The sequence below is a fragment of the Puntigrus tetrazona genome, chromosome 5, assembly GCF_018831695.1.
Source record: "Puntigrus tetrazona isolate hp1 chromosome 5, ASM1883169v1, whole genome shotgun sequence".
Lineage (NCBI taxonomy): Eukaryota > Metazoa > Chordata > Actinopteri > Cypriniformes > Cyprinidae > Puntigrus > Puntigrus tetrazona.
Window position 1 is genome coordinate 2,264,605 of NC_056703.1, and position 13,752 is coordinate 2,278,356.

General features: G+C 36.7%; 1 protein-coding gene across 3 annotated transcripts; it reads left to right on the forward strand.

The window, feature by feature from the left end:
- The first annotated feature begins 5,608 nt into the window (after positions 1-5,608).
- On the forward strand, positions 5,609-12,430 carry LOC122345419 (endoplasmic reticulum mannosyl-oligosaccharide 1,2-alpha-mannosidase-like). Of its 3 annotated transcripts, none has more exons than XM_043239536.1 (14): positions 5,609-5,945; positions 6,878-7,024; positions 7,155-7,263; positions 7,620-7,717; positions 7,842-7,990; positions 8,140-8,231; positions 8,410-8,589; positions 9,057-9,205; positions 9,289-9,477; positions 9,578-9,768; positions 10,185-10,305; positions 10,434-10,628; positions 10,723-10,854; positions 11,847-12,430. In XM_043239536.1, the coding sequence occupies exons 2-14, from the start codon at positions 6,926-6,928 to the stop codon at positions 12,051-12,053; spliced, it is 1,911 nt and encodes a 636-aa protein (XP_043095471.1). In that variant the 5' UTR covers positions 5,609-5,945; positions 6,878-6,925; the 3' UTR covers positions 12,054-12,430. The 3 variants fall into 3 exon arrangements, with proteins under 3 accessions (XP_043095471.1, XP_043095473.1, XP_043095472.1); XM_043239538.1 differs by having other exon boundaries at positions 7,881-7,990; XM_043239537.1 differs by having other exon boundaries at positions 5,882-6,018.
- Positions 12,431-13,752: the final 1,322 nt, after the last annotated feature.

A 13,752-nucleotide genomic window follows, 5' to 3' on the forward strand; every position in this document is an offset into this window, starting at 1 on the left:
CATTTTTAACTGATCACCGCAAATTACTGTATAAGCAGCTTTTGTTTAATTCTTAACAGGGCCAACAAGGAGCAATGGGAAAGGCTGGACCTCTTGGCAGAGCAGGACAATATGTAAATTAATATATATGGTTAATGTACGTAAGATATATATGTAAGACGATGAGAGTATTCATCAGTGGTGTACAATCATTGTATCAGGGTTTACCAGGAATTCGAGGCGAGAAAGGAGAGAGCGGTAAAAAAGGATTTGAGGTTTGGGAGTTTAATGGAAATGTCATATTAGAACTGACAAACTGAGAACCTTGAGGCTTACTCTTCTTTCTGTCTGTAGGGAGAGAAGGGGGAACTTGGGCCGCTTGGACCTCCAGGGGGAGATGGGCTGAAGGTAACTTTATTCGTCTTAATCAAGTGCTAGAAGAAACTGAAAAGACTCAAGGCACCTGTTAGTGTATTGTGTGCATGAATACTGAAAGTTGTTTTGTCTGACTTCTATCTGTTGGTTCACTTCAGGGGGAGCAGGGCCTAATTGGGGAAAAAGGAAAATATGGGCTGAAGGGAGAGCAGGTGATATACAGTATTTAGATATGCATGTAATAATACTGTTGGCATGTAGTGTATATAGAATCATTTCTGCCTCTTTTAGGGGGATATTGGCCCAACAGGTCAAAGAGGGACCCCAGGTCTTCCAGGAATGCCTGTAAGTTATTGCCACGCTGCGTTAGATGGAAAACTAAATCCAAAATGTATTATTTTGCCCGTTTTTTTTCTAGGTTTCTAAGCAATTAATTTTTATTTTATTTGTATTGGTAATTTAAAATGTCATATTTGTAAACTTTGGCGTCAGTAAGAATATTTTTATATTAATATTTTTGAAAGAAAACTGTCTTATTTCATCATAAATTCTGTAAATTGCTCTCATCTTATGAGTCACATAAACTTCAAGAGTTATTCTAACATGCTGATTTGTTGCTCATGAAACATTTCTTCTTAATGTTATCAGCACTGAAAGCAGTTGTGCTGCTTGATATTTTTATGAAAACCATGATGCTGTTTTTCAGAATATTTACTTCATAAATCCTTCAGAAGAACAGCTTTAATTAAAAAAAGTAACTATATATATATATATATATATATATATATATAAAACCAAAATCAATTTATTGTGTCCTTGCTGAAAGTAAGCATTAATTAAAAAAACAAAAGGATGGCAAACTTTTAAACAGCAGTGTATATTTAGGATATACATAAGACAAATACTTAAAAATGAATATTAAGTGATCAGTTTCAATAAAAATAAAATCACATTGAGGTTGGTAGCATTAGACACTTTTATTTACAAATGATTCTCAAGTGAACTATTCACTTTGTTCATTTCTTCACTCCACAGGGCCTGTTTGGAGAAAAGGTTTGGAACCAATATTTAAATACAGGCTTAAATACACATTGTTCTCTTATCTAGTTTTACTTTCGTAGTTAACATTTGTTGATAATGAAATGTGATTTATTCAGGGTTTAAAAGGATATGCAGGACTTACTGGTCCAAAAGGAAAGAGAGGTCCTCCTGTGAGTTTGACCGTACTGACAGACACCTAAATATGATAAATGTAGACCATGAATGGTGACATTAACGTGCTGACTGTAACTGTCTTTATTTTAGGGTCCACCGGGTCTTCCAGGTCCACCGGGCTTATCTCTGAACATAACAATGACTCAGCTAAAAGTAAGCACCTAATAAGGGATTTGGGAATCCATTCATTGTACGAATAACACATTTTAACACATCAACTGTTGGTTCAAGTGACAGTGCTTTTTGATTTTCTGCACAAATTAGGACATCATGTACCTCTCCGACAAGTCCAACTATCCGCTTATTAAGACCTTGCTAAGCTCCCTACAGGAAGACCTGCGATTCTTTATAGATCCTCCAGATGGCACTAAAGAACATCCAGCCACCACCTGCTTGGAGTTGATGCTCAGTCATTCTAACTTAACCAGTGGTCAGAGTCAATCTTATGAATGTTATTGTTCATTGGTTAATTGGTAATTAAATGTATTATTATGGCCTGTGTGAATACTTATACTTGCTCTTACTGATTTTTATTTAACTAAACTATTCTTGTCTCAGGAATGTATTATATCGACCCAAATCAGGGCAGTCCTGCTGATGCTTTGCTGGTCTATTGTAACTTCGGTGCAGGAGGACAAACATGTTTGCCATCCCTGCAGCCACAGGTAAGTACATTTTTCCTTAGCATTTGATGGGGCCGTAAAAAAACGATGTGATAAAATACCTTAAATTCATACTGAAATTTGAAACTACTGTTTAAACGTCTGAAGTAAGTGACAGGAAATATTTGAAAGGAAAATCTTATGCGCCTTCAGACTGCATTTTCTTCATCAAAGATGTAATATAAACAGTAATATTGTAAAATATAATTAAAGTTTTAAATAGGTGTTTTCTATTTTATTATATATTATTGCTATCAAATTAATTGTCATTAATTGCATACAAAATGAAGAAATTACATAATATATTTGTGTATACTGTGTATATTTTTATGTATATATAAATACAAGTACATGATTGTATATATTAAAAGAAATTTATATTAAAAGTTTATATATTAAATGTAGTTATATATTGTTGAATATATAGTTGAATATACAAAAGTATATAGATCTCTCTCTCTCTCTCTCTCTCTCTAGATATATATATATATATATATATATATATATATATATATATATATATATATATATATATATATATATATATATATATATATATATATATATATATATATATATGTGTGTGTATTTCTATATTCATAATAAATATACACAATACACACACACACACACATATATTATGTAAACAAAAACCTTTCTTTTAGATGCAAAAAAACAATTAATCATTCAACAGCACTATATATAAAATGTATTTTTGTGATGGAAAAGCTGAATTTTAATCATTAATGTTTTGCTGCCTAATATTTTTGTGGAAACCATGATTCCTTTTTTAAGAATCTATTGATGAATAAAAAGCTCAGAAGAAAAGTGTTCATTTAAAATAAAAAACCTGTACTGTGTTCACTCACATTTTTTTTAATCATTGTAGATTTAAAAACATAAATTTGTAAAAAAAAAAATAAAAAAAGATAATAATAATAATAATAATAATAATAAATAAATACTTACTGACTCCAAATTTAAGATTTGTGTTTAGTAAATAATAACCTGATAATCTCTGCTTCAGATCCCCATGAAATCCTGGCTCAGAGACGCCATGCCAGACTCATTTACATGGTTGAGCACTATAGATGGCGGCTTTCAGGTATGCCGTTTGCTCAGAAGCACTAACTCCTGCCATCGTGCATTTCCCACTTGAGAAAATCTTTGTGTCTTTATAGTTCGACTACATGGAAACGGGTGTGGTGCAAATGAGATTCCTGCGACTCAACAGCAAGTTTGTGAAGCAGAACATCACATTTTCATGCCAGCCAAACAGCCACCAGGGCTCCAACGAAAGAGACATTAAGTTCCTCGCAGATTCAAGGAGACAGAGCTTCTTGGGAACATTACTGGATTGCGAAGTGAGATAACTGTATCTAAATGATAATGGATTGCATTGTCGTTGGCTTAATTTGATTATGTCCTCTTTCTGTCTGCGTTTAGCCTGTCGGGTCACCGGATCCAGGCCCTCGGGAGTCTGTGTTCCAGTTAGAGACTGAAGACCTGGAGCTTTTACCAGTCAGAGATCTGGCTTTATTTGGCCACAGTGACACGACGGAACAGTTTCAGTTTACTGTGGGACAAGTCTGCTTCAGCTAAAACGCAAACACATTTGAGGACTCGCTCAACTCTTGTGCAGAGCCCTTCTCTGCCGAGACGAGAAGCAGAGCCGAGAACGATAAGCAAATATCAGGACTTTCTTTACTCTACTGTTCTCCATCTGCTGTGGGAATGGAGGTTCCTAATGAAGTTTTCACCTTCGGTTTACAGTGTACCTTCAGTGTACAATTTTAAACTGATTTGTTGTCTAGTGGCAACGGCAATCCGGTGCGCAGCTTCTCACGAGGAGATGTAATATATTGTTTACAACGCTTGTTTCCTGTCAAATAACTGATTATTTATGTAACGTCGGGATGTTGTTACTCGTCATATTTCACAATGATTTCCCTTTGATTCAGGTTTTGTTGCACCTTATGACAAAGAGCACTGTGATATACACTACATGGCCAAAAGTGTCTGAGCACTTTAACACCATAAGCGCTTCATGCACGTTTAATTTGAAAACCTTTGGCATTGATAGGTAGTTCATCCACTCTGCACTGCTGTAACGGCTTCTGCTCTTGTTGGAAGGCTTTTAAACCTTTCCAGAGATTTGCTGTCACGTTTGGCCATGTGGTGTATGTGGCACTCAAATCTGATATTGTTTAAACAATGTACCTCAAGCATACAATATGTATGAGGTACTGCTTGTGAAGACTAATAACACGAATGAGAATATTTTGGTCAGACCGTTGCCGTTGGGCCATTGTTTACGGTGGAACCAATGGAATTTACAGTACGTTACGTAACAAATTATATGACCGTTTCTGAATAACGCATAATCAATTGTTGTTCTTTTGTGCGAATTGCAAAAAGAGTCCCATTTAAAAATAATGACAATTTAGCTCGTTGTAAAAGTAGCTCATTGCAATCTGTTTTAATAGCAAACTGATTTTATTCAAAAGAGTGTGTTTTTATTGTTGGGTATGTTATGGTTGCCTAAGTAAAAATCAAAGGAAACCAAAATAAATCCTCAAGGGTTTGTGTTCTTTCAGGTTACTGTATGAAATTAAAATGCCTTCAGCGTGAATTTTAATAACTGCAAAGATTTTTTTTTAATTTGGGAAGCGCAAGTTAATATCTGCAGGAATCAGAACGCTGTTAAGTATTGTAAATGTGACTTTGTCAAGGGAAAAACTGATAAAAAATAAAGCACGGATAAATATCTAAATGGACAAATCTAACAATGTGGTTTAATTATATACTCTACTGTTCAAAACTTGATCTGTAAAATTTTTTATTTAAAATGGCTTTGAAAGAAGTCTCTTAATGGTACTAAAAATATGACATTTTATTAACATAAAATACTTAAGATGTACTTTTTTACAGTGATGGCAAAGCTGAATTTTAAGTTTTCAGAATTTTTCAGAAATTATTTTTGCTATGCCTTTTGGTGCTCAAGAAAAATATTTATTATCAGTGTTGATGTTGCGCCGCTCAATATTATAGATATTAGAGATAACCGTAGATAACCGTTTTGCGAATTATTGCCATAAACAATGCAACTACAGCATATAAAACTCAATTTTCATCAACTGATCAATTTAATCCATCTATGCAGTATAAAAGTATTCATTTATTTTACAAAAAAATAAAAAATCTAATATTCGCGTTTTTGTCAATCAATTACTCCAATTACCATTTCGGTGCAGGACTGTGTAGTAAGAACCTGTAGGCTTATATGGTGAAGAACACATGGACCAAACAATGAGTTTTAGGGTGTTTTAGGTTTCTCCTCCTGATTGGTCCCAGTTCGCGGCGTGCCTGGCGCCCTCTGGAGGATTATTTGGAAAAGCCACAAGTTGCTAGTGTACTGTACAACACTCCTCCTTACAGCTGGTTTGTCTTCGTCTCCAGGAAATCAGTTGAAACCTGTTCCGAGCAAAATGGCTGCAATATGCTGCGTTTAACCCTCGAGGATTTTCAGACGCGCCGCTCGGAAAGTCGCATGGTGTTCGCCACAGTTGAAGAGTCGAATGGGATTTTTGTGAGTGTGAGTGATCGCTGGCGAGCTCTAGGCCCTTCAGTGATGCCTCGGACCGTCGTGAGATCCTGAGCCGATCAGAGCTCCGCTTTACAGAGCTGGATACTCCGCGTACTCCAGGAAGAGAGGTGAATGACTTATTGATGTCCGATCTTTGAGCTTAATCCTGCGTGAACATAAACGGCAGAGAAAAGTAACCCGGTGAGAGTTTTATTATGTGCTAAATGAAGAAACTTATTTATACTAAATAAAAATATATAGGTTTGATGGTTCTTTGATAATGTAAATAAATAATTTTCTGTATTTATTTTGTTAGCGAGCAAGCGTTGTCTGACAGTTGACACTTAAATTGGTCGAACGGCTTCGCAATCGAGAACCAGTTCTCATGACTACAAACAATTCTTTGATTCAGTTTGTACTATATACCGAAGTCAGTTTGTTTTCTTCATCTTCGTTTTCTCTGCCGCTGTAGAGGGACACCGTACAAAAATACTCTTGACTTTGTTTTCTGAGCGAAATATTCACGTGCTGAAATGGGAACGCGCGACTCGTATGAATCGGTTCTTTTGAATGAATCAAAACATTCGAAACTGTTTGTTCCGAATTTTTTAGCATGAATTCTCTCTTTTAATAACAGTGCCTCATCTGGTACTTAGACTTGCTTTGTGAATTAAACTTACACGATAATGTCTTTATGCCGTCGACGTTTTTAAAGCGTAAACATAAAAAAACGGTTTGTCTACATCTGTGTTGTCAGTACTGTATGTGCCAGTCAGCAGCCCACGCAGGACTGACGGTGTCTTAACGCCTAGTGTACTGCCTTAATAGACAGCACTTTTGAATATCATGGTCAACCCAGAAATGTTGTACAGGTAGGCAGCGCTGTACGTTTTTAGACAAAGTTCTCTATCTCTCTCTCTCTCTCTCTCTCTCTCTCTCTCTCTCTGTCTCTCTCTCTCTCTCTCTCTCTCTCTCTCTCTCTCTCTGTCTCTGTCTCTCTGTTTCTCTCTCTCTCTCTCTCTCTCTCTCTCTCTCTCTCTCTCTGTCTCTGTACACACAGAAACCTGGCCACTGAGTTTATGAGCAGCCTGGAGAGAGACAGGGAATCATGCTGCCTCCGTCAAGAAGGGATTTTGTATCTCTGACTCTCAGCGAAAGTGGCAGCTACACCAACAGCAAGCAATGGCGGCGGCAGTCGTGCTGGAGAGTGAGTTAATATTCAACAATCATTTGTTTGTCAACATTGTAGTTTCAAGGCTCATCTGTTGGGTAATCTGATTGCTTTGCCCAATATTTGATTACAAAACGTGACATAATCATCTTGGCTTTGTCTCCAGAAATGGAAACAGCTGTCCAGATTGCAGCGCAGCCTGATCCTGTTTACACTCATGCTGTTGTTGGTTTGTGGAATTGCCACATCTCCCACTCTTATAGGGCACTGGAGAGGTGAGATGCTGTAATGCAATTGAAAACGAGCTTTCAAATTGACTTTGAATGAGAGTAATACATAAAGTCACGGTAGCGCTTTATTTTACATTTCTGTTCCTTATGTACATACTATACGTGTGCTGTAAAATAAAGTGCAAGCAAAATTGGAACATGCCTCTTCTAGAGTAGGGTTGTACCAAAAGTAGAGATGAAGTATGCATATCCAATCGAAATGAAGCAGGTCTAAATGTGAGCTTTTATTAAATTAAAGCAGAGAGAAATACGTAGTTTCACTCAAAAATAAAGTTACAAGGTCAAAATAAACGTACTCATGCCATCAGACTCATTAAACTTTCTCTGTGTTTGTTTCTCAGATGGTGTGGTAGCGGAGAACGAGAATGATGGAAAACAGCCATTTGTCGTCAACCTGAAAAATGAGTACAAGTCCATTCTTCACGAGCCACCCTCTGAGGTTAGCCTGACCTATTTGTTTCTTGCTTTCTTTTTGGATGGCCTCTTTTTATGAGTAACCTGATAACTCAAGGTTACAGGCTGGGCTTTTTCATGGCAGTAACATGTTTGGTTCTGAAAAATAGAAAAAGGACTACCGTAGACGTGGACCTCCTGTCTTTCAGAACCGTTTTCAAACCAAAACAAATGTTTCGAGTCTGTTGGGAGTAGAAAATCAGGAACTGGACCTGAAGAATGCAGATAAAGGATCTGAAGGAGGAAAGCCAATCATTAGGTTTGATGTTTAATGTCAGCTGTACTTAAAAACCTTATGATTACAAAAGCATGTGCATTTTGCATGATTGATGAGCTTGGCTAGTGTGAAGGAGTTCATAATTGTATGTTTTGTTTATTGTTTTTTATTGTTTTCTCACATGTGTGTAGTTGGCGTGGAGCTGTGATAGAAGAAGAACAGGCATCTGATACTGACACCAAAGACACAGAAATCCAAGACGACGCAGCTTCATTAGCACTTGGTTTGTTATTTTGTCAGCTACACTCCTTTTGATATAGAACAGGAAAAGAGCCAGTTGCTCGATCTATTAATACTTTCTAAATATAAACCCATTTTATGCAGCTGATCTGCCGAATTCATTTGTTTCTTTTTACGGATTGCACTGAAGCAGCTGTTTCCTGTGTTTCTGTTTCTTTCAGCTGAGAGCAGATTGGAGACTGTAAGGGAAGCCTTAAGACATGCCTGGAAGGGTTACAAGAACTTTGCTTGGGGTCACGATGAGCTAAAACCAATCTCTAAATCATATGGAGAGTGGTTTGGACTTGGGCTGACCCTAATTGATGCTCTGGACACCATGTGGATCTTGGGTCTCAAAGAGGGTAATTTAGTTTGCAAGAAGAAGAAAAAATACGTTACAGAGTCCAACATAGACCCAAGTTGGGGTTTTTGTCCGTCTCCCAAGCTCTTGTTGGGAAAATATTCCAGTCCAAGTCACAAGAAATTAAAAACTTATTTATTACACTTCTAAATTTTATTAGTTTTTTTAAGTGTAATATATGTATAGTTAATATATTTGTCCATTGGTGGACAAAACAGATCAGCCCTAAACTTACAGCCTTGGTTAAACCCACCTTACTGTGTCAGGCTGGTTAAGAAGTTCAAAGAAACAAACCAATTCTAGCAGCACAGAACCACCATTTTTACACATTTGTGGGAAATCAACCAACAAAATACTTAATAATAGTAATGAGTCTTCATATTACGAAAATGCAATTTTTTTATGTTTACTGAGCTTTTTATGGTGTGTAATGTGCTTTTACTTGATTTACATAAATCTTGTTGACAGAGTTTGCAGAGGCCAGGGAGTGGGTGGCCAAAGAGCTCTCCTTCGATAAGAACGTGGATGTTAATCTGTTTGAGAGCACCATTCGTATACTGGGTGGCCTTCTGAGTACTTACCATCTCACCGGAGACTCCTTGTTCCTGGAAAAAGCTGTGAGTAAAGAAGACGTGCTAATGAAAGGGCTGGAGTCTTCAAAGTTTTTCTTTATCCTGTTACTGTGTTCTGGTGATTTCAGAAAGATATTGGCTCCAGACTGATGCCCGCCTTTACCACTGCCTCAAAAATCCCCTATTCGGATGTGAATATAGGCAAGGGGACGGCTCATCCACCGCAGTGGACTTCAGACAGTACCGTAGCTGAGGTCACCAGCATTCAGCTAGAATTCAGAGAGCTCAGTCGACTTACCGGAGACCCCAAATACAAGGTCAAGACAATGGACAGTCTTTCTCAGTTAAGACCTGAACACTCATTTAAGCAATTCTGTTCTCATAGCAACAGGTGGTTACTTCCGTTTCTTTCCGTAGCTGGCTGTAATGGAGGTGATGAAGCAGGTGCATAATTTGGATGGAAAGCAAGATGGGTTAGTGCCGATGTTTATCAATACCAACAACGGGCTGTTCACGCATCAGGGCACTTACACATTGGGCGCCAGGGCTGACAGCTACTACGAGTACCTACTGAAGCAGTGGATACAAGGAGGCGAGACTGAGAATGAGTGGGTAGAGTCTTGATTTCAGTCAAAACCTGTATTAAGTCACTATATTTGTAGCAATAGCCAGAAATACATTGTATGGGTCACAATTATCAAAAAATCATTAGTATATTAATTAAAGATCATGTTCCATTAAGATATTTTCTAAATTTATTACTGTAAATATATCAAAACGTATTATTTGATTATTATTTGAGTAATATACATTGCTAAGAACATCATTTTGGACACGATTTTTCTCAATATTTAGATTTTTGGTTTGCATCTCAGCCACATATTTTCCTATCCTAACATGAATCAATGGAAAGCTTATTTATTCATCTTCCAGATGAATGAAAAATTGACACTTGAGACTGGATTTGTGGTCCAGGATCACATATACAGCTCCAGGTTCAGAGATTTTGTGCTCCCTTTTTTAGATTGCTGGATGACTACCTCCTGGCTGTGGAAGGTGTGAAGAAAAACCTCCTGAAAAAGTCCACTCCTTCTGGCCTTACATTTGTAGGAGAACTGTCCCATGGCCACTTCAGTCCCAAAATGGTATACTTGTTCTTGATATGAAATGTAATCATCTTTGTGATCTTCTCAAAGAAAAACAAGCCATCAGGCCCATTAGAATCAAATGGCTCATGTAGCCCCTTTTTCCCCTCCTTTCTTGTTTCTTTCAGGACCACTTGGTTTGTTTCCTGCCTGGCACACTTGCACTTGGGGCACATTACGGCCTTCCTGCTGATCACATGGAGCTGGCAAAACAGCTGATAGAGACTTGCTACCAGATGTACGCCCAGATGGAGACGGGTCTGAGCCCGGAGATAGCTCATTTCAACATGCATGAGAGCAGCACACAGGATGTAGATGTAAAGGTGAGCTCAGGAAGAGCTTTTAGTTGGCAGCTGTGAAACAGTTTTTTGAGTATGTGAAATGTAATCATCTTTGTGATCTCATAATGTCCTACAGATTGCAGACCGACACAACCTTCAAGTGCCAGAGACTGTAGAGAGCCTCTTCTACATGTACAGGTTCACTAAGGATAAGAAGTACCAGCAGTGGGGCTGGGAGATCCTTCAGAACTTCAATAAGTACACAAGGGTATGTGAGAGAGTGATGAAACGGATCCACTGTCACTTTGAAATGTTTTAGGACATGCAAAACTGTGGAAGGTACATGTTGTTCTGCACTGCGTCCAAATTTACATGTTTTCTATTCTAAATGATATGCGAGATAGTTACGACTATTTAAAAGTTTTAAGATCAGTATTTTTTTTCCTTTTTTTAAATTTACATTTAGTTAAATTTACATTTACTTTATATTTAGCAAAAATTTATGAAATTAATCAAAAGTAACAGTAAATGCATATGTTACAAAAGGTATTTTAAATGCATACTGTTCTCTTGAACCTTTTTTTTATTTATAATAGCATGAAAGTACAAATCGGCATTATAGAGTGATTTCTGAAGGATCATGTGACACTTATTACTGGAGTAATGACTTCACTTAATCACAGGAATAAGTTACATTATACAAGTAAAATAAAGAACAGATTTTAAATGTTAATAAAATGCCAAAATATTACAGTTTTTACTGTACTGATTAAATAAATGTAGCCAAATAAACGCACATTGGTGAGCATAAGAAAAATTGTATCAATTTTTCTTATTTCAGGGATGAAACATTCTTTAAAATGAAAAATATTAAAAGTACATGGGAAAGGAGAATTCGCAAAAAAACCTCTAATGGTCTCTAAAGTTAGTTAAAAGTAAAATGAAATAAAAATCCTTATCCATTGGTCAGAAAATGTGAAATTGAATGCTGTCATATTGTAAAAAAAATTCTGGCCCAAATCCAAATATTGGTGCTTTGTCAGAACAAGACTCTTGATATCATTGGCTCACATCTAAACGTCATGTTGCTACATGACTTCTCATATTTCTTGGTTTATTCAAACATTGCCTCGCTCCATTTCCAACTGTACTTGCACTTTCTCTCTGTGCTTTTCTGAACCTTACATTTAGTCTTCTGTTCATATCAACAGTTTACAAGAATGTTTCCAAACACCCTTCAGTGTCTTCCTCTCCCCACAGGTTCCCACCGGAGGTTATACGTCTATAAACAACGTTCGTGACCCAGCCAATCCCAATCCTCGAGACAAGATGGAGAGCTTCTTCCTGGGTGAGACACTCAAGTACTTCTACCTGCTGTTTTCCAATGACTCAGACCTTATCAGCTTAGACAAGTACATCTTCAACACTGAAGCCCATCCTCTGCCAATATGGCCACAAGCAGAGTGAAGCACCCGCGAGCGCACGTGCATAACCAAACACACCTCTCTCAGGGCCATGAACACATTTGATATCCAAACTGCCATGTTTTTCTACACTATGAACTCTTTGTAATCGAAAGTAACTAACTGGTGAAAAAAAAGTTAAAATAGCCATGACAGAAACTGTTTGTAGATGTGTAGTTTCTGATTGTACTAGTTATCTGTATGTTTCTATTAATAGAGTTTCTGAATTTTTTACTCTATTTATGCTATCGTGATGCTGTCGATCAGCTATTGAATCATTATGTGCAGTCTTTTAGCCCAAGCACACGGACAAAAATGTTCATACTGTGAAACCGTATGGGGACTGCAAGCACTTTATGGTGTGTTTTGAGGTTTTAGTGTGTGTGCTTTTTTTCTTATTATGAAAGAATTGCTGTTGTTTAGGGAGTGTTTCGCCATCATCTGATGGTCTGTTTAGCTTTGTAGAAATTTTCTTTAAATCATAAGTTTGTTGTTTTCCAGAGCTAATATCCATTGAAACATTCGCATTGTTATCAGGCAGCACTGTATGATTTTATCTTGCGATCAAGCACACGCAAGGGGAGATGTTTGTTTTTATTAATTATTTAATCATTTTGAGCTAAAACCCCAAACGTGCTGAGGGATTTTTAAAATGTCATTCCTGTGAATAGGAGAAATAGTTTTGGGTTTTTTTGACCTTGGTGTTAGTTAGAGGCTTCATTATTATTTTTATATATTAAATATGTCTTCTTTTGATGTTGAAACTCACTAGCAGGTGAACCATTATTTTTTTTTGTCCAATTTGGTCCCACTCGTGATTGTAGTCAGAATAGAGCGTTAATCAAGCACAATGTTTTTAAGGGCATATATTATGGCAGTTTTCAGTCTTTCAGGGGACCTAGATCAGATGTGATTGTGTAGTATTTGTGTATGAAGAACTTTATGGTATTAGTAGATTGTTTTGTAAAATATGAAAAATTGGATTTTGTTTTCTTGGGGTGGATTTCTTACAACTTTAAAATTCGAATGTTTTCTTGCAGGAAGAACAGTGAAATGTTTGCTATTCATTTTGCTACTTGTTGCTAAACAGTTTGTGGTCCTGAGCTTAAATAGAATAGAAAAAATATTTTTGACCATCATATAATATTCCTACTGTTTACAGATGTACTACGTGCATTGTATTTAAAAATTGTGATTGAAAATTACGGCCTGGTTTTATAGACAGGATTGGGTCATAGTTCACTTAGGACACTTAAGTAATTTTAACTTGCATTTTAGATCAGTCAGTGCAAGTTTCTTTCCGTTGAAATAGAAAAGATTTACATTAAATCTGAAACAAGGCATAAGATTTGTCTGTGAAACAAGGGGTATATTTCACTGTGGAGAATCTTACATTAACATCCATTTTAGCTAGTATGTACATTAAAACCATTGGAGATGTTCATCAAGGGCTGATCATTTACCGTTTTCTCGTTATTTGTGCTGTGGTGAGGTGTTCTGTTCCGCGTGTGCCTTTATATTCAGAGCAATGACAAATGTTGTCTATTTTCAAGCCAGAGAATCACGTTTTTACAAGATTTCAACCTATTTTAAACATCTCATTCCTGTTGTGAAGCTATCTACAACTTTTGTGATTTATTTATAATACAGCGTGGAAGTGTTAAAATAACTTGCTATCTGTACTTTTTTTTTTCTCTTATTTT